Below are 20,962 nucleotides of genomic sequence, written 5' to 3'. Positions count from 1 at the left end.
CAGATGTGTTAGTGAGGGTTGTCTTCCATGAAGCAACTCAAAAAGGCTCTTACCACCTAGTACTCTAGTAGGAAGTCTGTTTATAAGATAAATAGTTGTTTACATACATTCCTTCCAAAACTTACTTGGTATTCCAGCCTGAAACTTTAGTGCTCTTGTAGTGTCTAAGATGTGTCTATGTTTTCTTTCAGCCACTCTATTTTTTTGTGGGGTGTGCCCACAACTACTTTGGTGAATTACTCCATAATTTTGCAAGAAAACATTCCATTGATGGTTAAAGAATTCTTTACCATTGTCTGTCCTAACTGTCTTAACACAAACACCAAATTGATTATGTACCATGCAAAAGAAATGAATTAGAAATATGATTGTTTCACTTTTCAACTGCATGAGAAAAATCCAGGTTGCTCTAGTATAATCATCAACAATTGTAAGAAAGTAATGCTTATTAACATGTGTAGCTACCTTATAAGGTCCCCATACATCCATGTGAACAAGCTAAAAAGGCTTATTAATTAGGTGCTCGCTAATAGGGAAGTTTAACCTATGTTGCTGAGCTAATGGACAAACAGAACATTTATTGTGTATTGTACTGTCTACTTTATTATGCAAAAAAGAAACATGTTGCATTACTGCAAATGAAGGATGTCCTAATCTCCTGTGCCAAAGTTCTCTTGTATCTTTGTTCTTCTCCACTGACTTGATATGAGCAGCTATTTGTTTTGTTCTTCTTCCTCTTATCAGATAAAGGCCACCAATTTCCTTACTAATCCCCTTCACCCTGCCATTGTAAAGGTCTTGAAAGACACATATTTTGGGCAGGAATAAAGCACCACATTGTAAGTCCCTAGTTAACTTTGAAATTGACATTAAGTTAAACTTAAAGTCATGAACATACAACACATTTTCCATTTTAGTATCTACTGAAATCTGTGTACTACCAATATGTGTAACATCAGTACTGTCTTCATTTGTAATCTCACCTTTTATCTTTTACAATTGTCTACATTCTTGACATCTTGTAGTAATTCTAGTGAAGATGTTATGTGATGTGTGGCCCCTGAGCCCACTATCCAATTGTCATTATAGACACTTAAGGCAAGAGATACAATATTACCTGCCATGTTTGCTTGTGTCTGATTATCAACATTTGAATCCTTGATGAGCAAGTGAAGTATCTGCTGGTACTGTGCTTTATTAAAGAAGTAATCTCCCTTTTGTTGTGCTACTCCACGTGAATTGGAAGTTGCCGGTTCTTCCACATTATTGGCTTCAGTGAAAGGTCCTTTAGTCATATATTCTCTAGTCTGATAATTCTTCTTCCCTTTGAAATCTTTAGGGCAACCAATGATTTTGAAGTAATTCTCCTTGGTGTGGCCCTTCCTATGGCAATGCTCACATTGTAGCAATTGTTTCATTCCTCGAAAAACTTGACCTCTTCCAACTTGCATTGCCATAGAATCCACATTTTCTGCCATTTCACTACCACCCAAAGATTGTTGGCTTTCATCTTGTGTGATCATAGCATATGCTTGGTTGAGTGTATGTTCAGTCGTTTTCATCAAAATTTGTCTTCGAGCTTGGTCATAAGTATCATTCAAACCATCCAAAAAGTGCATCAGCCTAAATGTGAGGATCAAAGAGAAGTGTTTATTTTTATTTTGCCATACTGCAGGAAAATAGCCAACAAAAGTGGATCTGACTATAAAAATCTGTTTAAATAGATCTACGTATAGGCCATCTATATAATCGCTGAAACTTTCGATGTAGAACTCATAGTGAGCAGGGAATGTTCTTTTTATTTTATTTTTCTTTAATCGACAAACATAACATTTTTTATTTATAAAATTTCAAGAAAAATGAGGTGATTCGATAAAGTAATCCCTTAATAAAGCCAAAAAATACTATTAAAAGAATAGTAAAAACTTGTCAACGAGTATTCACCATCACCAGAAGTTAACTACACAAGTTGTATCAGGTCGTTGTCGTTCCTATAATTTTCTTTCTCTGGTTCCTCAACAAAAACTAGGGCTGTGCATTTGGATCGGATATCCGAAATCCGATCCGATCCGCTCAATTTCGGATTTTGGATTTCGGATATTTGGATCGGATTCGGATTTAATTTATTAAAATTTTGGATTTTTGGATTGGATTAGGATTTGTATAGTTTGAACCCAATCCGATCTGAAATCTGAATTTATTAGCTTTAAACATTAATGGCTTCTTCTTCTTCTTTTTGAGTTTCTTCTTGTTGTTTTCTTCTTTCTTTCTCTTATGTTTTAAACTATGTGTAGCACAGCCAGTGCCAACAACGTACATGTTTGGTGACTCCCTTGTAGACGTTGGAAATAACAACCATTTTGGTACAGTTATTAAAGTTAATTTCCCTTACAATAGTGTTGATTATCCTAGTGGAAAATCTACTGGAAGATTTTGCAATGGGAAAAACACTGTTGATTTTATAAGTAATTAAGCAAACACTCATCCTATGTTAATATTTCACTACTGTACAATCAATGGTAGTAATTTGTAGGTAATTATCCTCCTATGCAGTTCCATCCGCAAACAACTATATAAAGAATCAACCTACTGATGTGCATAGTCTGCAGGGAAGAGGCGAGGTACGTTTTGGGTGATGGTGGGGGAATAAGAAGTTAGCAAATATTAGAAAGATGTTTAAGAAAATCAAAGCTTATACAGATTAAAAGAGCAAACATATATTAAGACTTAACTACCACTACAATCCGATCCGAAAATCCGATCACCAAACCGATCCGAATTTTAATAATCCGATCCAATCTGATATAATTCAGATCGGATTCGGATTACATTTTATGGAATCCGAAATGTTCTAAATCCGATCTATGCACAGCCCTAACAAAAACTATACCAAAATACATAAAAATTTGTTTAATAGGTGTACACGAAGCTTTCAACACCCATTAGATGTTTTAATTTAATTTCTAAAAGAAAGTCAATTACAAAGAAGTTTTTAATTTATGAGAAGATTTTCTTAAATGACATACTTTCTGCCCCTTCCAAAATTCCAATTAAATAAATATTGACTTACAATTATAATCTATTATCGTGTTATATTGATATGATTAATACAACTCTGATACTTTGTTGCATGATTGATTAATATTTCACGTTTATTGAAAGTAAATTTGTATTCGGGTAAAATTGGGGGCAAAGTTTTCCCGATTCCCCGGTAAGAGAACGAAGAGGAAGCACGGATCGACATGATCATAATCGAGATCACGAACCCCTCATATTGAGACTAGAAGAAAATGAACGATGTATCTGAGGTCGGTCACGGTAAAACGACATATCCCGGACCAAGCATGGCTTCTAGACCTCGGGAGATGCGGTGAACGGTTACGCATGAATGATAGGGGACCATAATATTCGCCCTCAACCATACATTATGGCGCGAATCCCATTCAGTGTTAATTATAGATCAACAATTATCGAGAAAAGAAGATTTTTTACCTTTTTTAGACTTGTACTAGAACTGAAATTATCCTACTATATAAAGGGAAACTTTTTCTTTGATCTAACATATTATAACACGCAATTCAAAGCAAAAAAAGTTTACTTCTATCTTCTAGATATTGTTCAAGGCATCACTTGTTTGATCTTTTCTTTACTCACGACAGAACTTGTACCGAGGGCCCAATCAAGGATGAGTCCCACTGTTCAATTTAAGATCAGGCTTTGTCATTACATTGCAATTGGTTTGATCGTTATTTTGTCTTTAGTTCATCTATATGTTATTCTTAAATATTCGTATTGAATTAAACCATGTATCCTTTAAACCGCGTACAAATTAATTGGTACTCATTTTTGGGGTAAACAGTTTGGCGCCCGCCATGGGGCTAAGGATAATAGTGGTGATTTGATACGAATCTCCATAACACACCCTATTTTGCGCTTGTTCTTTGAAATCTTAACTTCCAGGTCAGCCTAAGAATGTCAAACTCTCAGTCTACTCACTTAAACGTTGAAGCAGAGTGAGGCCATCATGGAGAAAATAACAAAGTGGCACCCATTAATGATGTGCTTCCTACCGATCCCAATGGTGTCCAAGCCACCGACCTAGTCGATGCTAACTCGCAAGTGGCCATTAACATCAATTTGCAAACTGACCCCGAATACAGTATTTGCGGGGCCCCGGCCAATGGCCCGAGAAGTGCCTAAGGATGAAGGTGATGGGGTGAGCCTATGATTGATTTTCGAAATTTTCAAGCTCAACAAGTGGCAATAGCACAACTATATAACCAAATCCACATCCCTAATAGGGTCGAGCCTAAATAATCCCGAGAAAATATTCGGAGAAACGAACAAGTTGTCATAAGACCGGGTGAAGCTGAGCCTAGAGAAGCTTCAGAGGTAATGAAGATGCTCGAAGCATTAACAAAATGGGTGGAGTCAGGTGAGAAAAAGATCGAGGCCAACAACAAGAAGGTGGAAACATACAACTCCAGGTTCAATCAGATTCCGGGGGCACCTCCGATACTGAAAGGACCAGATTCCAAAAAAATTATCTAGAAGCCCTTCCCCCCAGGCGCAGCACCGAAGTCGATCTCAAAGAGGTTTCAAATGCCCGACATTACCAAGTATATGGGACCACGGATCCAAATGAGCACGTAACCTCCTATACATGCGCAATCAAAGGGAACGACTTGAAAGATGACGAAATCGAGTAGGTGTTGCTAAAAACGTTTGGGGCAACTCTGTCCAACGGGGCAATGATATGGTATCACAACTTGCCTCCCAATTTTATTGACTCGTTTACTATGCTTGCAAATGCCTTCATAAAGGCCCATGTCGGGGCTATCAAGGTCAAGACCAGAAAATCCGACCTTTTCAAGTTCAAACAAAGAGATAACGAGATGCTCAGGGAGTTCGTGTCAAGATTCTATATGGAACGGATAGATCTGCCACCGATTGTAAATGATTGGGTCGTTCAAGCATTCACTCAGTCGCTCAATCCTCGAAGTTAGGTGGCCTCTCAACAGCTAAAACAAAATTTCGTGGAGTACCTAGTGGTGACCTGGACAGACGTCCACAAAAAGTACCAATTGAAGATTAGGGTCGAAGACGATCAACTTGGGGCTCATTCTGGATCTATTTACCCCATTAGAACTGATGATAGATCTAAGAGAGTCATTGATCAGGAGTCAAGGCACGTTCGAGATCGATATCATCCATACAGTGCAGACCGTAAGGGAAATGTATCCGAGTGTGACCTAACTAGGAACAAGAAGAGAAGTGATCGAGGGATGAGCAGCAGGGACCTAATGAGCAAGAGCAATTTTTATTGGTCTCCCGGGAGTAGGGAAGCACCAAGATTATCAAAATACAACTTCAACATAGATGCTGCAAGCATCGTGTCAGCATAGGGCGCATCAGAGAGACCAAGTAGCCTCAACCATTGCACTCCGACTCTATCCAGAGAGATCATAATCTAAAGTTTAAGTATCTTGGCACTCACGGTCATAGGACCAATGATTGTCGATAGTTAAGAGAAGAAGTTGCTTGATTGTTTAAAAATGGACACCTTCGAGAATTTCTAAGTGAGCGAGCCAAAAACCACTTCAGAAACAGGGACACCAACAAACAGGTCGAATAAGACGAGCCTCAGCACGTGATCAACATGATCATTGGTGGATCCGAGGTCCCCCAAGGGCCAATGATAAAATGCACTAAAGTGTCTATTATGAGGAAAAAATGCACCCGGGATTACGTTTCAAAGAGAGCTATCTCGTTCAGCGACGAGGATGCCGAGGGCATCGTGCAATCTCATAATGATGCACTGGTAATATCTGTACTTATCAATAAATCTTAGGTTAAACGTGTGTTGATTATTCCAGGTAGCTCCGCCAACATCTTCAAGTCAAGGGTCGTAGAGAAACTGGATTACAGGACCAAATTGTACCGGCGGTCCAGATATTGGATGGGTTCAATATGGCATGTGAGACCACGAAAGGAGAAAAAACTTTGCTGGTAAACACTGTCAAGACAACCCAAGAAATAAAGTTCTACGTGATCGAAGGTGATATGAGGTACAACACACTATTCGGAAGGACATGGGTCCACAACATGAGGGCAATACCTTCGACCTTACACCAGGCACTGAAATTTCCCATGACGGGGGGAGTCAAAACGGTCTACAGAGAACAATCAGTCGAAAGGGAAATATTTGTTGCTGATGAAGTAATCTCAGTGCCCACGTTCTCAACATCGGGAAGCAAGGAGCTGACCAAAAAAAGAAGAGACTAAATAGCAATCAATAATACTGGCCTCAGCCGAACCGCATAAACAGGAAGAATAAGGAGCGGAAGATGGGGAAGATTACAGCGTCCCTAGATCATTCATAGCTCTAGATGACACCGACGCCACTAGATCAACGGTCGAGGAGTTGGAACAAGTTATATTAATCAAGCACCTACCAGTCAAAAGGTATAATTGGGAATGGGGTTAACCCCCGAGCTTAGGAAAAAACATATTGATTTTCTTAAAGTTAACGCCGACTGTCTTGCTTGGTCCCATATATACATGACAAGGATCCGACCGAAGGCAACCACTCACAAGCTGAGTTTGGATTCAAAGTTCCATCCGGTCAAGTAGAAGAGAAGGCCAAAGTCCGAGATCAAACACGTGTTCATAAAGGATGAGGTATCCAAACTTCTAAAAATAGGTTCCGTCCAGGAGGTTAAATACCCGGATTTGTTAGCTAACATAGTGGTAGTGCCTGAAAAGGAAATAAACAAAGGATGTGCGTAGATTATAAGGATCTAAACAAAGAATGCCCAAAGGATTCTTTCCATTTTTCTAACATCGATCGAATGATCGACGAAACGGCCAGGCACGAGATACTAAATTTTCTCGACGCCTACTTCAGGTACAACCAAATTAGGATGGACCCGGACGACCAAGAAAAAACTTCTTTCATAACAAAGTTTGGCACCAACTACTATAACGTAATGCCATTCGGATTAAAGAATGTTGGTGGCACTTACCAATACCTAGTAAACCGGATATTCGAAGAATAAATTGACAATCAATGGAAGTTTATATTGACGATATGTTGGTCAAGTACCTACGAGCAGAGGACCATTTGAAACATTTTTAGAAAACCTTCGACATACTAAGGAAGTACAACATGAAGCTAAACCGGGAAAAGTGTGCATTTGGGGTTAGTTCGGGCAAATTTCTCGGGTTCATGGTATCTAATCGAGGGATAGAGATCAACCCCGACAAAATAAAGTCCATAGAGGACATCACCATGTCGACAACATCAAGGCAGTTCAAAGATTGACCAGGCAATAGCCGCATTGGGTCGGTTCATCTCGAGATCCTCGAATAATATCCGCGTTGGGCCGGTTCTCCTCAGATAAGGACATGTACAGGGTTCCTCGGTTATCTCCACATCAGCCTTATATTGGGCCTGTATTTCCTCGACTTTGAAGGAATCAATCAGAGTTGCCTCCAATTTGGACTTCAGCGCAGTATATTCCTGGCCAAGGGCATCCCGTTCTCTGACAGCTGAATCCAGTTGTGCTCGGAGTTTATTGTTTAGTCATGACCACTTGTCAGCCTTGTCTTTTTCCACCCCGAGCTGGTCCTTTACCGATGCCAGCTCTTCTTTTGTGGCCTATTTTTCTGAAGCCAACAAGTCCATCCTACCCCTCAGCGCCTCGGTTATGGTCTTGACCTCGTCCATCTCGGCCCGAAGCTGGTCAATGAAGTCTATTTTCACTTGGACCTACGAAGTTGCGTCGTTAGTCATTACGAGTTGCTTCTCGTTTTTAGCCACAAAGATCCTTACCCTCTCGACCAGATCGGCATGCTTCCATTTCACATACGAGGCCTTCTTTTGTGCCTTTTTCATCTCTGCTCTGAGAACTGAGAGGTCATTGAGGGCCTCGTCTTGTTGTTCGCTAAGAGCCCTATACATGTCCTTCTTCTGGACCTGCTCTTTGATCTCGAACTCTAGCTAGCTGATTTCCATTCAAGACCGAATGGAGCTTTCATGATAGAGAACCAAAGCCTGAAAAACAATAAGGTCGTTAGAACATGCTAAAACTAAGCAAAATTTGCAAAGCATACGAGGGATAGGAACCTTACCCATTTCAATGCATGTTGCACCTCGTTGAAGAGGCTCGATGTGCCTACTTCGTTCATCTTCGCCAAGTCCTCCTCGGTCACCAGGCATCGAAGATAGCTGGCCACACCCACTGGGGCGTACAATGCCCGAGCATCTACCGGGATAGTAAGAACAACCGTTCTTTTATGATCGAGATCCATACTCGGGGTAGGGAACTGTGATGTGATTCTTCGAGTCCACAAAAAACCAACCTATTAGGATCAAGATCTTGAAATGAAAGTGATTTGTGGGTTGATTTCAAGAAACAACATATCTCAAGTTTTAGGACTCGGAATCTGATGATTTAAAAACGAGGTGAAAGATGACAATCTAAGTAATAAGAAAGACTATTTACTCATTCAAAACAAGTAAATATTGATGCTGCATCAATTCAATAAAAGTTATGATTCTAAGAAATCAAAAGAATTAATTTAAATCAAGAAACTTGTTCTTGAATGATCATGAACTAAAAAGTTCCTAAAGTCACAACTTGGAATCAATTAACGTGATAAAGAAACACCACGCGCAACTGAAAACAAGATAAAGACTATCACCACCTTGCTTGTAACCAAAAACAAGGATAAAGAAGACACGATAAAGAAAAACGTGAATCTCCCTTCTACAAGGCATGAGAACTTCTTTGTCGGCTTGAGCATCTTCGAGCATGGACTCTATGTGGGACAGCATCTTCGCGATATCGATGACACCAGCTACTTCCTTTGGGACAGGAGCGCCTTCTCGGGAGTCCGTGGCCTCCGATTCTTCTTTTGGTTCCCGAATTATAGGGGGATCAACCTCTTGGCCACCTTCTCCAGTTGTCGTCTGCTATCTCTCGTCGATGGTATACCCGTGAGCAATGAACTCAAGATCATCGTCCTCAGGGTAATCTCTGAGCCGGAAGAAGGAGTAGGGGTCCGGTACCCTGTCTTTGATGTTCTTCTTGTTGCTTTTCCGGACTCGGACAGCAACCCTCTTCTTCTTCACCTCGGCATCCGGGGAGCCAGAGAATTTCCTCTTTTTCTTCTTTTTCTCCTCCATTGCGGCATCTTCGGGCTATCCCGAAGAGGAGATTTCAGCAAGCGTAGATGGGGCCTCATCCTTATCCAATGGTCGAAGCTCAGTGGTCTTGGGAAAATATGTGAAAAGGAAAAAGACTTAGCATAAATAAAAGTATGTATATGCAATTATTCGGGCAGAAGGCTCACCATGGGAACAGGCATCCCACTTGCCCTTCGAGAGCTTGCACCATTCGCGCTCGAAGTAAGACATTTGTTTGCAAATCCCCTTGATCCAATCCTTGAAGGGGGGAATGCATTGGTAACTTAGGCGATCGTTGCACAACGGTAGACACATGTAATTAGAAAAAGAACAAAAGGAAATAGCAGGCACTCGAAAAGGAGAAGACTTACAGGATGAGTTCCACTTTTCAGGGAACGGTAGAAATTCAAGGGGAATGAGGTCTTCGATTTTCACCCGAACGAACCTCCACTGCCAACCTCAATCGCGATCTTCACTGATGCTTGAGAATGGAGTTTTACTTGCTCGACGAATGAGCTTGATCATCCCCCCTCAGAAGACTCGGGGACTATAGAGATGAAGCAAGAGGTCGAGGGTGAACCGAGGTGCTTCAGTATTTTTTACGAAGTGACGGAGGAGGATTACGATCCTCCAAAAGGACGGGTGAATCTACTCAAGGCAAATCACGTACCTTTTGCAGAAGTCGAGGATTAGAGGGTCCATCGGGGTGAGCGTGAAGGAGTAAGTATAAACACTTAGATACCCCTCCACATGAGTGGTGATATCTTCAATGGGCTCGGGAACGGCCACCTCCTTGCCCTTACAGTTGCAGTCCACTTGAACTGTGGGGAGTGTGTCCTCGGTAACGGAGCATATGTACCTCCATACTCCTTTGCCTCGGTCCTGTTGACTGGATGCCTTCTCGACTTTAAAGTCATTTTCAATGGAGCAGCCATCGGGAATGAAACTCTTCAAGGGAGGCTCCATGACCACCTCAGGAATGGTCGCCTCGACATCCGTGGCCGGGTTGGAAATCAGGCAGTTTGCTGAGGTACAGATTTGGAAGTTTTTGCCATCAGATTCCGGAAAATATGAAGGTTTGAAGAAAAATATAAAGATTTAAAGATGAGGATGAAGATTTGAAGATGGAGATGAAGGTATGAAGGTATGGTTTGAAGATTTAAAGAAGAAGTATGTGGATTTGGATATGAAGATATGAAGATCTAAGAAGCAATGTATGAAGATTTGAAGAAGTTAGAGTTAAGTGGAGAATTCAAGGGTAAATCAAAGAGCTCTGGAATTGAAAAGTGAAGAAGTGAAGGGTCGGAGCTTTTAAAGAAGAAGGAAAATCAATGCGTGACATTTCGCATTCAAGGACAGTCAATCGGCGGCTAACACGTGTTCGGATTCAGAACAGCGCGACTGATGGGACGTTTCGTTGACCCATCAACTCGGTTGTAACGTACGAAGGAAGGAACCGGGGTTAATTTATCGCTTCCCGTCGCTTCGATAAATCTATTTTTCGGAAAACGAGGGAACTATTTGTATACATGTAAAATCGGGGGTAAAGTTTTCCTCGATTCTCCGGTAAGAGAACGAAGGGGAAGCACGGATCGACATGATCATAATCGGGGTCATGAACCCCTCATATCAAGACTCAGAAAAAATGAATGATGTATCTGAGGTTGGGCACGGTAAAGAGACATACCCCAGACCAAGCATGGCTTCTGGACCTCGGGAGATGCGGTGATCAGTTACGCATGACAGATAGGGGGCCATATTATTCGCCGTCAACCAGACATTACGGCGTGAATCCTGTTCAGTATTAATTGTAGATCAACAATTACCGAGAAAAGAAGATTTTTACCTTTTTTAGACTTGTACTAAGATTGAAATTCTCCTGCTATATAAGGGGGAGTTTTTCTTTGATCGGACACATTGTAACACGCAATTCAAACCAATAAAAGTTTACTTCTGTCTTCTAGCTACTGTTCAAGGCATCACTTGATCTTTTCTTTACTCGCGACCGAGCTTGTACTGAGGGCCCAATCGAGGACGAGTCCCACTGTTCAATCTAAGATCAGGCTTGGTCATTACATCGCAATTGGTTTGATCGTTATTTTGTCTTTAATTCATCTATTTGTTATTCTTAACTATTCGTATTGAATTAAACCACATATCCTTTAAACCGCGTACAAATTTAATTATTACTCATTTTTGGGGTAAACAAAATTAATTCACATCCGATTTTACTTTAACAAATTGATGAAATTCAAACACGGATGATTGACAAATATCAAACAAATTAGACCAAGGGTGAAAACTTACTCAGATCAGTGTTTACACTCAATCAAATAAATTTATTAACATAAGATTAAATAGAAATTAAGATAAAAATATACTACTATACTAATTACTAAATGTGTAACATGGAAATAGTTTTTTTTTTTCCTTAAAACGAAGGCAGTATTTATTTGCTCGATTCGAAACAAAATTAAATGAGGCTTCTCTTCTTTTTTATCTTGGTGCACATGCACTAAACGCTCGCCAACTGCTCAGACCCCATCTCTCTCGATCTGAAAAAGGAAAGAAAAAACAAAATCCAGGAGAATGATCCAAGTGCTATTCAGTGTGATATTCGCCGAAATGGCGTTAATCGTGTTGTTCGTATTCAAGACGCCGTTGAGGAAGGTGGTAATAATGGGCCTGGATCGTATTAAGAGAGGCCGCGGCCCAATTGTCGTCAAAACCATCGGCGGAACCATCTTCATGGTCATGCTGTCAACCATCTACAGTGTGGTGTCGATCCGCAAACGCTGGATCGATGAAGATGGCAATATTACCCCTACTGATCAGATTCTTATGGCTCAACATCTTCTAGAAGCTTCTCTCATGGGTAATTTCTCAATCTGTTTCTATGGATTTGAGTGATTTAGCAATTGATATACGATCTTATAAATTTTGTTGCTAAAATTAAAGAATGTGTACTACGTGCACAACTAGTTGTAATTTATTGTATATAGATGTATGCATATCATATAGTTGTGTTTATGCATGTGTGTCTCCTGCCGTTTTCTCAGTGGTAGAGGAAGAGGCTGTGGCGGAGCTAGGATTTTCACCAAGAAAGGTCAAAATATAAAGAAGTCATGTATATGTACATAAAAAAGAATTACCTAGCTGCGCAATGTAATTTTTCGATGAAGGGGTCACATCCCTTGAATATATGTGGCTCCGCCACCAATAAGGGGTTCAAATGAATCCTCTTAGCCACAAAATTATATTGGGTATATAGGTGAATAAAATCTTTATGTATATATATCAACTGTTTAATCCCTAGACATTGTACCGTGTATATAGGTGAAAAAATCTTTATGTGTATGTCGACTTGTAGAATCCCTACAAACAAAATAGCCTTTTTTTCAAATTTCCTCGGTAAAATTTCTGCCTTTGCCACTAACATGTATATGGTTTTGGCTTTCAATAACACCAATAGCTTGTGTTCTTTTATTAACTGCAAACTGATGCTTTTTTTTTTCTCTCTAAGTTTTTTTTTGGATTCGATCCTTCAATAAATTGAATAATTAGTTATATCTTATGTTAGTAGTGAAATTTGATAAACATCAATGACTGACTTGGAACTAAAGTTTTTACATGGTTTCACTTACAAAGAATCGTTTATTGATGACAGAGGGAATAGCTTTTGTTTCATTTGGATGTTACAGACTGAGTTTTACTCTCAAAAGATCTTAGATATAAGTTCGATTTAAAACCAAATTTGAGAAAGAATCTCTTTTTTGTTATTTTCCTTCCCTTGTACAAGCAATTCTCCTGGCTTTCTTGCAACCCCTCCAATCAATAAGTGTAGATGCTTGGATGGAATTTTTGTCTATAGTCTATAACATGTGTTTAAGTTCTCAAACTACAGTTCTTTTTGCACCACGGGGCTTATTTAATTTTCTAAAATTATTCTCTTATGTTACATGAAGTGATACATTGGATATCTGTCCTTAAACATAAAGGTATTAGAAGAACTATAAATAAAGCATATAAACCAGAAAGATCTCTTTAGGGCTTGCAATGAACTTGATGTGCTTTCTGCTTGATGTTATCTATGCATATTAATTTGAGAAATAAACCAGAAAGTTGTTAATTAAAGAATTTGTTTACTTTTAAAGGGGTTAATGCTTCCATTGATGAGCATGTCTCTCTTATCAAAGGGGTTATAAGTTTGTTGCCTTTTCTCTCTTCATTCTTCTTATCCCCACTAACGGCTTTCTTCCGAGTCTGAGTCTCACATGGGAGTTTTGTACAGGTTTTTCCCTATTCCTTGCTCTGATGGTTGACAGACTGCACCACTATATAAGAGAACTTCGTATGAGGAGAAAGAGCATGGAAGCTGTGAATAAGCAAAACAGAGGCTTTGAGGATGGGAAGAACGGAGCTTCTGACGATATGAAGTCTTTGGAGGAAGAGGCTAGTGCATTGCGTTTAAAAATAAAGAAGTTGGAGTTATGTCTGGAGGAAAAGGCTAGAGAAACAAGCGATGCAGAAGCCAATTCAGTTGCTCTTAAAAAGCAATCAGAAAACTTTCGTCTTGAAAATGATTACTTACTTGAGGATAACCAGAATCTCCGCGCTCAATTGCAAGCACTGGATCAGAGATTGTCATCTGATAGCAAAAAGGATTGATAAGGAATCTCGTCTCACATGTCGTCCCTACTCATCATTGTGAAGTTGTCTATTATGATTTTCTTTCAATAGCTTAGAATTATTCGTGCTCAAAATCCATATTTTTGTTATAGGAAATTATGAGTTACCATAAATTTTTGTTATTTCACTCCGGACTAGGCTCTATGGAGGTCTTCAAATATTTGTCCTAAAAAGCTGCATTGACGGATGGAGTCTTTCCTCATTTAGTTTACTAAGCCTTCTGAAAGTACAACTTGTCTATATCTGCTGTTCTTGCCAAATTCATCTGTCAAGACGGCTTTCTAAAAAGTACTTTGTAGTTTCAATTTTGATATCCTAATACTGTCTTGAAGTGCAATTGATTTTCAAGGAAATTTTGCGCATTCGAGGTGCACTTCTTTTTATCTTCTAGCTTTTCACTTTCTTCTGATAATGAACGTTTTATTTTTTTTCTCTTCACCTAGAAGCATGTCACATGAACTTAACTGTCAGAAAATTAATTACCATGCCTTGGTGACGTTAGTGAACTTCATTTATCTTGTCTTAAAAACAAGAGAAAAAAGGGCTTAACGTGGCCGGAAGTTGAGTGAACTCAATCCTAATACAGCAGAAGGATAAGTACTAGTCAAGTTTTATCTACGTAGACTCGTCAGACATTTAGCCAACCCTCTAGTTGTGAATCTACACATGTTATACAATTCTATTTACTAACCCTTGAGCACAATCCACTAATATAATGAGCCAACGTAATCGTATGAAAGCACTCTAAAAGGAAAAATACGTTACCCACAGGAGGTCATAAAGGTCATTAACAAAGGTTACATCCACCTTTGTTTATTGGAAAATATTTGTCACCTTTGCAAAAAAGACTTCATCAATTTACCATAATTAAGACTTGTATTATCAATTTAATCTTAAAGTTGAAATTAAGTAAACACCACGAAACTATATCTTCCCTGCATCATTCGGACCTGATGCTCATTAGTCGTTTGATACCGGTTAGTAATGCACGCTACTTTTACGTACAACTTAATTGCTAGGTCTAATTGCTTGAACTTTCTTGCCAAAGGCAGTATTAAATTTGATTTTTGCAGCAAAAGATTTTAACATTCAACCTGTATTACGCCACGATACATACACACAAGAAAAACAACAATAAGAACAAGCATACACCAACAGTACCGCATATCTTGTCAAGGAGAGAAGCCAATATTTACACGGTTTTTCTCTTGCAATACCCTAGGTTCACACTTTTACAATCCCATTTGCTGATGACCTACTTAAGGGCCAGTCACTACAACATTTGGGAGCAAGGGAACAGGGGGTTTTGCATTTTATATTTCACTAAGCTGCTTCTGCAAATCCAACTCTAAGTTTTCCAGAATCAAAGACGGTGTGATATCGACCCATGAAAACATCCCCCAAGATCCTGCACCACCAAAGCCATAAGCAAACAACATTATCAAAAGGGAGCTGGTAATAACAGAATCCACGCATTTGTGCGTTAAGACGAAAAGAAAACATACCAGAGAGGTCCACGGGGTGGAGGAACATCCAAGGCAATGAAGCCACTAATACATTGTGCAGCAGGACCCTCGCCCACCTTGAGTATGTACTGGTGACAAGAAAAGCATGCAAGCTTAGTACAATCATATGAACTTATCAAGCAAAGAAACTGATATCAAAGCTCGACACACTTCAATAACATTAATTATCCGATCACAAGTTAACTTATCAAGCAAAGAAACTGATATTAAAGCTCGACACGCTTCAATATCATTAATTATCCAAACGACACTTAGCTGTCATGGTTGAAATTTTCTAAAAGACAAGTGTACTTCTCTTGAAAGCAGAGTAACACCTTGCTAGCTAATCTAGTGAAAACCACAAAGAAATGAACTGCCTAACTGAAACATGACAAAAGGATTCTACAACCAATCACTTTGTTCAGAAAAATCAAAGCCATTTACAAAATGAGAAGACGCCATGTACACTACGCAAGATTGATATCAGACAAACCTCCTCAGGAGAGAGGTCAAATGTTCTGCCACCAATTGTGAAGGAAACACTAGGCATGCCAGAAAGCTTTCCACAATCAACAGCTGATTGTCCCATTGGGCTTGGTAGTCGCTCGCAAAGCTGTTAAAGATGGTCAGTAATCTAACTTAAGATGAGAAGAGAAAGCATGTGACTCATGCTATTTACCTCATTCACATAGTTCAAGATGCGTTCTTGGGTCTGGTTCTGTCTAAGTTGGTTCTGCATCCAGACAACCGCCATTTCACAAGCGGAGCACATAGCATCATGCAGTCCTGAAGATTTGCCAGCATTCTCATCCACAACACTCTCAATGCCCATACTACACGTGGAGGACATAAATCCACTCAGCACACATTTTATAATAGGATTTACCATATCAAATGATTGGCCAAGGCGAGGAAAGAAAGGGTCTGAAGCCTAACCTAACGCCACGAGTTCCATCAAAGGTGCATAACCCAACCTGTGAGCAGATCTTCTTTGGATGTGCCTGTTAAGACGCCAATGCATCAGAATATTGGGAAGGCAACTAGTAGCATGAAACCATCCTCTTTGCAGATACCACGGAAAACTATTGGTAAAAACAACAAAAAACTATCAACTAAAACAAATAATTGCTCACCTCTGCTAAAAGCATATCCATTATTGTTTGTCCATACTGTTCAACAACAGCTTTACATTGTTGGCTTACAACCCCCGAGGCGCCAATGGCATGATTAATCATAGTGACTACAGTCTGCAAGATAGAGGAGGAAGGATACAGGGAAGAATGATGAGAACTAGAAATGTAGTAGTAAAGCATTTCACTACTACAATTGTCTAGACAAAAGAAGCTGCAGTTTTTCCTTGTATCATATTGTCAACCATGCCATAAAAGAAAACAATTAAGAAGCAGTTCTCAAGATGCACAATTTTTTTCCTAATAAAGAAGAAGAGCACACAAAGAAGACAGAAACAACAGATCAAAAGTAAAAAGAAACATTTCTTAGGTATGAAAATCAACAAGGAAGTATGTCCAGATACTGGAATGAATATCAATATCACTGCACTTGCCATCCTCCTTTTTTTTTGAATAGAAACGGAAAAAATGAGAATACTTCAAATGAATGGCTGATTATTATTCAACTCATATTCCAGCGAAAAAATTAAACCTACACATGAACAGGACGGTACAAAAAAAATTATGAGACAGTTCATTATTGATAATAGCTGAATAAGAGGAACAAAAAATGGAACATGTTTTTGAGAATACCGTTGGACCAGCCAAGAGAGAAGTCCCAGAATCCGCTATTGCAGAACATCCATTGTCACAGTAACCTACAGTATTCAGTATGTCAATACAACGAAAAAGCATGGAAATCATGTGAAAGTGCTCTCATCTTATCCTCGAAATCTCCACACAAAAAAATAGAAAAGGAAGTAACATAACATACCAGTAGCTTGACCATCAATCAGAACATCACCCATGTCAAACTGCAAATTATATTCTGAGAGTAAGAAAACGGTTGCAAAAGCCAAACATCAATCTCCCAAAGATATAGGGATATCTACCTGCCAATAACCTTTCCGTGTGACTGGGACATAAGTGTGCTTTCCCTTATAGTGGTTAGGATCAACCCCACCAAACACAATTTCGCCCCCTTCATCTTCCTCTGTATTTCGGTTGAGCCAAAATGAGAAGACAGGCTCCTTGACAAGACCCTGTTTGACCATGTTGTACCTATAAAACACAGAAGAAACTGTCAAGACCAGTATCACTTAAACCTTTATACAGAAGGAGATGTTAATGAAATTCTGTCCAGAAGATAAAATCATTTCAATGTAATAATGAAATTCACAAGGCACGCACTTGGATAATAGGAAATTGAAGAAACATTTGGAAAGAAGAGAACACAAACAAAATAAACCCACATACCATACTGGTACAGCATTTCCAACAGAAATCTCCTGGAAACCAAGACCCAATATACCATCAAACTTGGCTACCAAAAAAGTTACACTGGGTTCTCTGGTTGCCTCGATGAACTCCTGATGTCATTAACAAGATGAGAGACTATATGCTCGAGAAACATTTTAAAACACACACACACACACACACAAAGTGGGAAGCCACATTCACCTGATTTTTCACAACCAGATCACCAACTTTAACGCTATCTTGACTGAAAAATCCAGATATTGCTCCAGTACCATAACGTATGGCAGCAGACTTCCCTGTATGGCATATTAAACAGGAAAAAAGTTTGAATGAACAGGTTCTTATGTCAACAACCAAGTGAACACGTTGACCAACTTAGAAAGTAGATGACGACAACAACAACAAAAAAAACCTAGTCCCATAAGTGGGGTCCGGGGAGGGTAGATAGTACGCATATCTTACCTCTACCGAGAATGTAGAAACTTAGAAAGCAGACAGAGAAGAATAATCAAAAATCATGTCATGTCAATCACACAGCAGACTCCAATTTTCCCGGAAAGTAAATTATGATGGATACCAAAACTCAATAAAGGAACTCCACCATAACAGGTTCCTCGATAGACAAAACGGTTCAAAAGGCACAAGCTTTTATTGCCAATAATTGAAAGAAAAAAATCAGAGATATAACATTAGCACATCTTTTGGGAGGGAAAGCCAACAACATAATCTCGCATGTTATATTTTTCAACAGAAATCTTTGGTGCAAGGCACATAATTGGATGACAACAATAAGAATGGTAAGGGTCTTCTTTATTTTCTTTTTTTTTTTTAAATCTCCTAAGTTGGGAGCAGGGTTAACAGTTTTGATCTCAAAACGCAATAATTGAACACTTTCTCTTACAAGCAAGCATTGAGCGTAATAACAAGTTTAAGAGAAAAGCATGTTTTCATGCAGCAATTTCAGCTATAGACAAAGGTCAAGACACAAACCATTTTTCTTATAAGTGCTTGATTGGCTTGACTTGTACTTAGAATGGAAAAGGCATGGAACCTGCATAAATACAGAGACGCATAAATATGGATGCTCGTCAATTATGCATACGCCAACATTAGCTTTCTCTGTTATGTTTTATGACAGTAAAAATGTAATAGAAAGCTTACTGAGAAGTAGCACTTTGATGAAGGCACCCACAAATTAGAGCTACCAGTATCAAAGATGACAGTGAACTTCTGAGGGGGACTGCCTATACCAATCTCCCCAAAGTACTGAGCATCCATATAATTCTTCAGTGCTACAATGTCTGTATCCTCAGAGGCCCCAAGATTACCACGGAGATTATTATACTTCCTAAAAGAGGCCCTCAAAGCCTCCCCCTCCTTGGACTCGACGCGTGCAGCAAGTCGGTTGTTTTGATCGAATTTTATCTTTTTTAAACCAATTCTAACCAAGCCATCATTTGATGTACAGAAGGCCAAAGGAAATAACAGCAATGAAAGGAAAAAGGCGACAAGAAAAGATTTTGCTCCCATATTGACCTATGCAAGTTCAATCATCATTTTAGTTAATAAATTTGAGCCAAGCTATTAGTGAAGAGTAATAAATAAACATTCAACCAACAAGAGAAAATGATCAGAGATTAAATCATTCATGTTATGCCTGTTGCATGCAGGGCCGGACCTAGAGCATAGAATACGGGTTACCGGGAACCAGTAACTTTTGCGTAGACCTTATATTAAGAAATTCACTAAATATTTGTAAATATGTAACTGTAAACCCAGTTATTATTGCATATTAATCTAAAATTACGGTAGGAACCCATAAGCCTCGTTGCATGTTATTGTCACTTACAGTTGCATGTAAAAAGGATAAATGACAAGCTAATGAGAATGAAAAACTAATCAACTAATCAATCAACTACGACTCAATCACACGCTATGGGATTGACTATATGAATTCCCCCATATATTGTGCATTTGTGCTCTTACTGATAAGTTATTAATCTTTTTAAGGCAAAGATGATTTTTTATCTTTTATTATCAGCTAAATATCAAGTATTCCTCAAGCTACTATAAAAATGGGAGAAACCAAAGACGAGCGAGTTCTCTGACATAACTTGCCAACTAGGTACACATTCAAATCCAAAGAAGCTAAAGCTAAATATTGGAGCTTTGTTTAGCTTCCAACACACAACACCCACACACACACACTCAAAAGGTTTACTTACACAGTGACAAAATCCATGTTTTCCTGGTAACTATTTTCCCAAAATCTATGTTCTAAAACAGCCACCCCCTCAAAGCAAAAATATTGTCAAATGACATAAAAGAGGAAAATAGCATTAAACAGAACAGAACACTATTTCCAACCCAACCCCTCACTTTTCAACATCTATTGAACAGAAAAACAATTCTCGAGAACAGCAAACCAAGCTCCACAAACAAAAAGTAACATAAACAGAATTAGTTCTTTCCTTGCTATGGAAAAATACCCAATCTTAAAAGTTCTAAAATCTTGAGACACATACTTGAAATAAAGCCCAAAACCTCTGATATCACACTGAAACAAACAAACAAACAAAGAAAAATACCACCAAGAATATATCTCAAAAAAATGGAAAAAGATATATCTTTTTTAAAGTAGAAGAAAAAAAAACAAAATAACTACTCACCAGTTTGATGAAGCAAGAAAATGAGAGAGAAAAGGTGAATAAGAATAGTGGAGATGCTTTGCATCAATAAATAGGGAAGAAAAAAAAGAAGAACCAACTTTTCAGACCCACTAAGCTGAGATCAGCTACCGTTCCTCAAAAACTCCCAACCGTTGGATTTATTTAATTTGGACCTTTGATTATCAGTTACAAAATCGCTTTCCCAAGATTCTTGATTTTGAGAACAATTCTTTCTTAGGAAGAAAAACATTTGCTACATAATCGGAGCCGTTGGTTTTGTACATCAACGGTGGATAGGGTGTAATAGGAATAAAGTGGGTCCAAGGGAGAAGATTAAAGAAAAGTAATGAGGTTTTTGATAAGGATATAGTATTAAAAGTCACTGAAAACGACGAGACGAGGGAGTGGAGTGGGACATGACTTAGGCATATGAATAACTGAAGCCTTACGCGTCGGAAATGTATGAAACCTTCTTTAATT

The 20,962-nt window shown here is 38.9% G+C and overlaps 3 protein-coding genes across 5 annotated transcripts; 1 reads left to right on the top strand and 2 right to left on the bottom strand.

Annotated features, from left to right (window-relative positions):
• Positions 1–467: 467 nt before the first annotated feature.
• Positions 468–1,585, bottom strand: LOC104244150 (uncharacterized). 2 transcript variants are annotated; one of them, XM_009799477.2, is made up of 2 exons: positions 1,118–1,585; positions 468–797 (listed from the first exon to the last, which is right to left on the bottom strand). In XM_009799477.2, the coding sequence occupies exons 1-2, from the start codon at positions 1,560–1,562 to the stop codon at positions 499–501; spliced, it is 744 nt and encodes a 247-aa protein (XP_009797779.1). In that variant the 5' UTR covers positions 1,563–1,585; the 3' UTR covers positions 468–498. The 2 variants fall into 2 exon arrangements, with proteins under 2 accessions (XP_009797779.1, XP_009797801.1); XM_009799499.2 differs by having other exon boundaries at positions 468–781.
• A 10,080-nt stretch (positions 1,586–11,665) lies between these two features.
• Positions 11,666–14,108, top strand: LOC104244159 (uncharacterized). Its single transcript, XM_009799510.2, has 2 exons — positions 11,666–12,065; positions 13,482–14,108. Exons 1-2 carry the CDS (start codon positions 11,780–11,782, stop codon positions 13,856–13,858), a joined length of 663 nt encoding a protein of 220 aa, XP_009797812.1. The 5' UTR covers positions 11,666–11,779; the 3' UTR covers positions 13,859–14,108.
• A 918-nt stretch (positions 14,109–15,026) lies between these two features.
• On the bottom strand, positions 15,027–20,677 carry LOC104244166 (aspartic proteinase). 2 transcript variants are annotated; one of them, XM_009799521.2, is made up of 14 exons: positions 20,483–20,677; positions 18,975–19,349; positions 18,804–18,864; positions 18,015–18,109; positions 17,811–17,923; positions 17,447–17,615; positions 17,329–17,368; positions 17,148–17,212; positions 16,518–16,631; positions 16,321–16,385; positions 16,064–16,217; positions 15,878–15,997; positions 15,385–15,473; positions 15,027–15,287 (listed from the first exon to the last, which is right to left on the bottom strand). In XM_009799521.2, the coding sequence occupies exons 2-14, from the start codon at positions 19,341–19,343 to the stop codon at positions 15,203–15,205; spliced, it is 1,539 nt and encodes a 512-aa protein (XP_009797823.1). In that variant the 5' UTR covers positions 19,344–19,349; positions 20,483–20,677; the 3' UTR covers positions 15,027–15,202. The 2 variants fall into 2 exon arrangements, with proteins under 2 accessions (XP_009797823.1, XP_009797831.1); XM_009799529.2 differs by lacking the exon at positions 20,483–20,677 and adding an exon at positions 20,339–20,409.
• Positions 20,678–20,962: the final 285 nt, after the last annotated feature.

This window comes from Nicotiana sylvestris, chromosome 2 (genome assembly GCF_000393655.2).
Source record: "Nicotiana sylvestris chromosome 2, ASM39365v2, whole genome shotgun sequence".
In the NCBI taxonomy this organism is placed as follows: Eukaryota; Viridiplantae; Streptophyta; class Magnoliopsida; order Solanales; family Solanaceae; genus Nicotiana; species Nicotiana sylvestris.
The sequence above is the reverse complement of the archived record's forward strand: the minus strand, read 5'-3'. Positions and strand labels throughout refer to the sequence as shown.

What these genes read in the sequence shown, in the direction of transcription:
- LOC104244150 (XM_009799477.2), bottom strand. Translation starts at nt 1,562, where the DNA reads ATGAAAACGACTGAACATACACTCAACCAAGCATATGCTATGATCACA. An exon ending in GACACAAGCAAACATGGCAG is followed by an intron (nt 798 to 1,117) that starts GTAATATTGTAT and finishes GTGTCTTTCAAG; the next exon opens with ACCTTTACAATGGCAGGGTG.
- LOC104244159 (XM_009799510.2), top strand. Translation starts at nt 11,780, where the DNA reads ATGATCCAAGTGCTATTCAGTGTGATATTCGCCGAAATGGCGTTAATC. An exon ending in TCTAGAAGCTTCTCTCATGG is followed by an intron (nt 12,066 to 13,481) that starts GTAATTTCTCAA and finishes AGTTTTGTACAG; the next exon opens with GTTTTTCCCTATTCCTTGCT.
- LOC104244166 (XM_009799521.2), bottom strand. Translation starts at nt 19,343, where the DNA reads ATGGGAGCAAAATCTTTTCTTGTCGCCTTTTTCCTTTCATTGCTGTTA. An exon ending in GGAAATGCTGTACCAGTATG is followed by an intron (nt 17,616 to 17,810) that starts GTATGTGGGTTT and finishes TGTGTTTTATAG; the next exon opens with GTACAACATGGTCAAACAGG. An exon ending in TCTTGAACTATGTGAATGAG is followed by an intron (nt 15,998 to 16,063) that starts GTAAATAGCATG and finishes CATCTTTAACAG; the next exon opens with CTTTGCGAGCGACTACCAAG.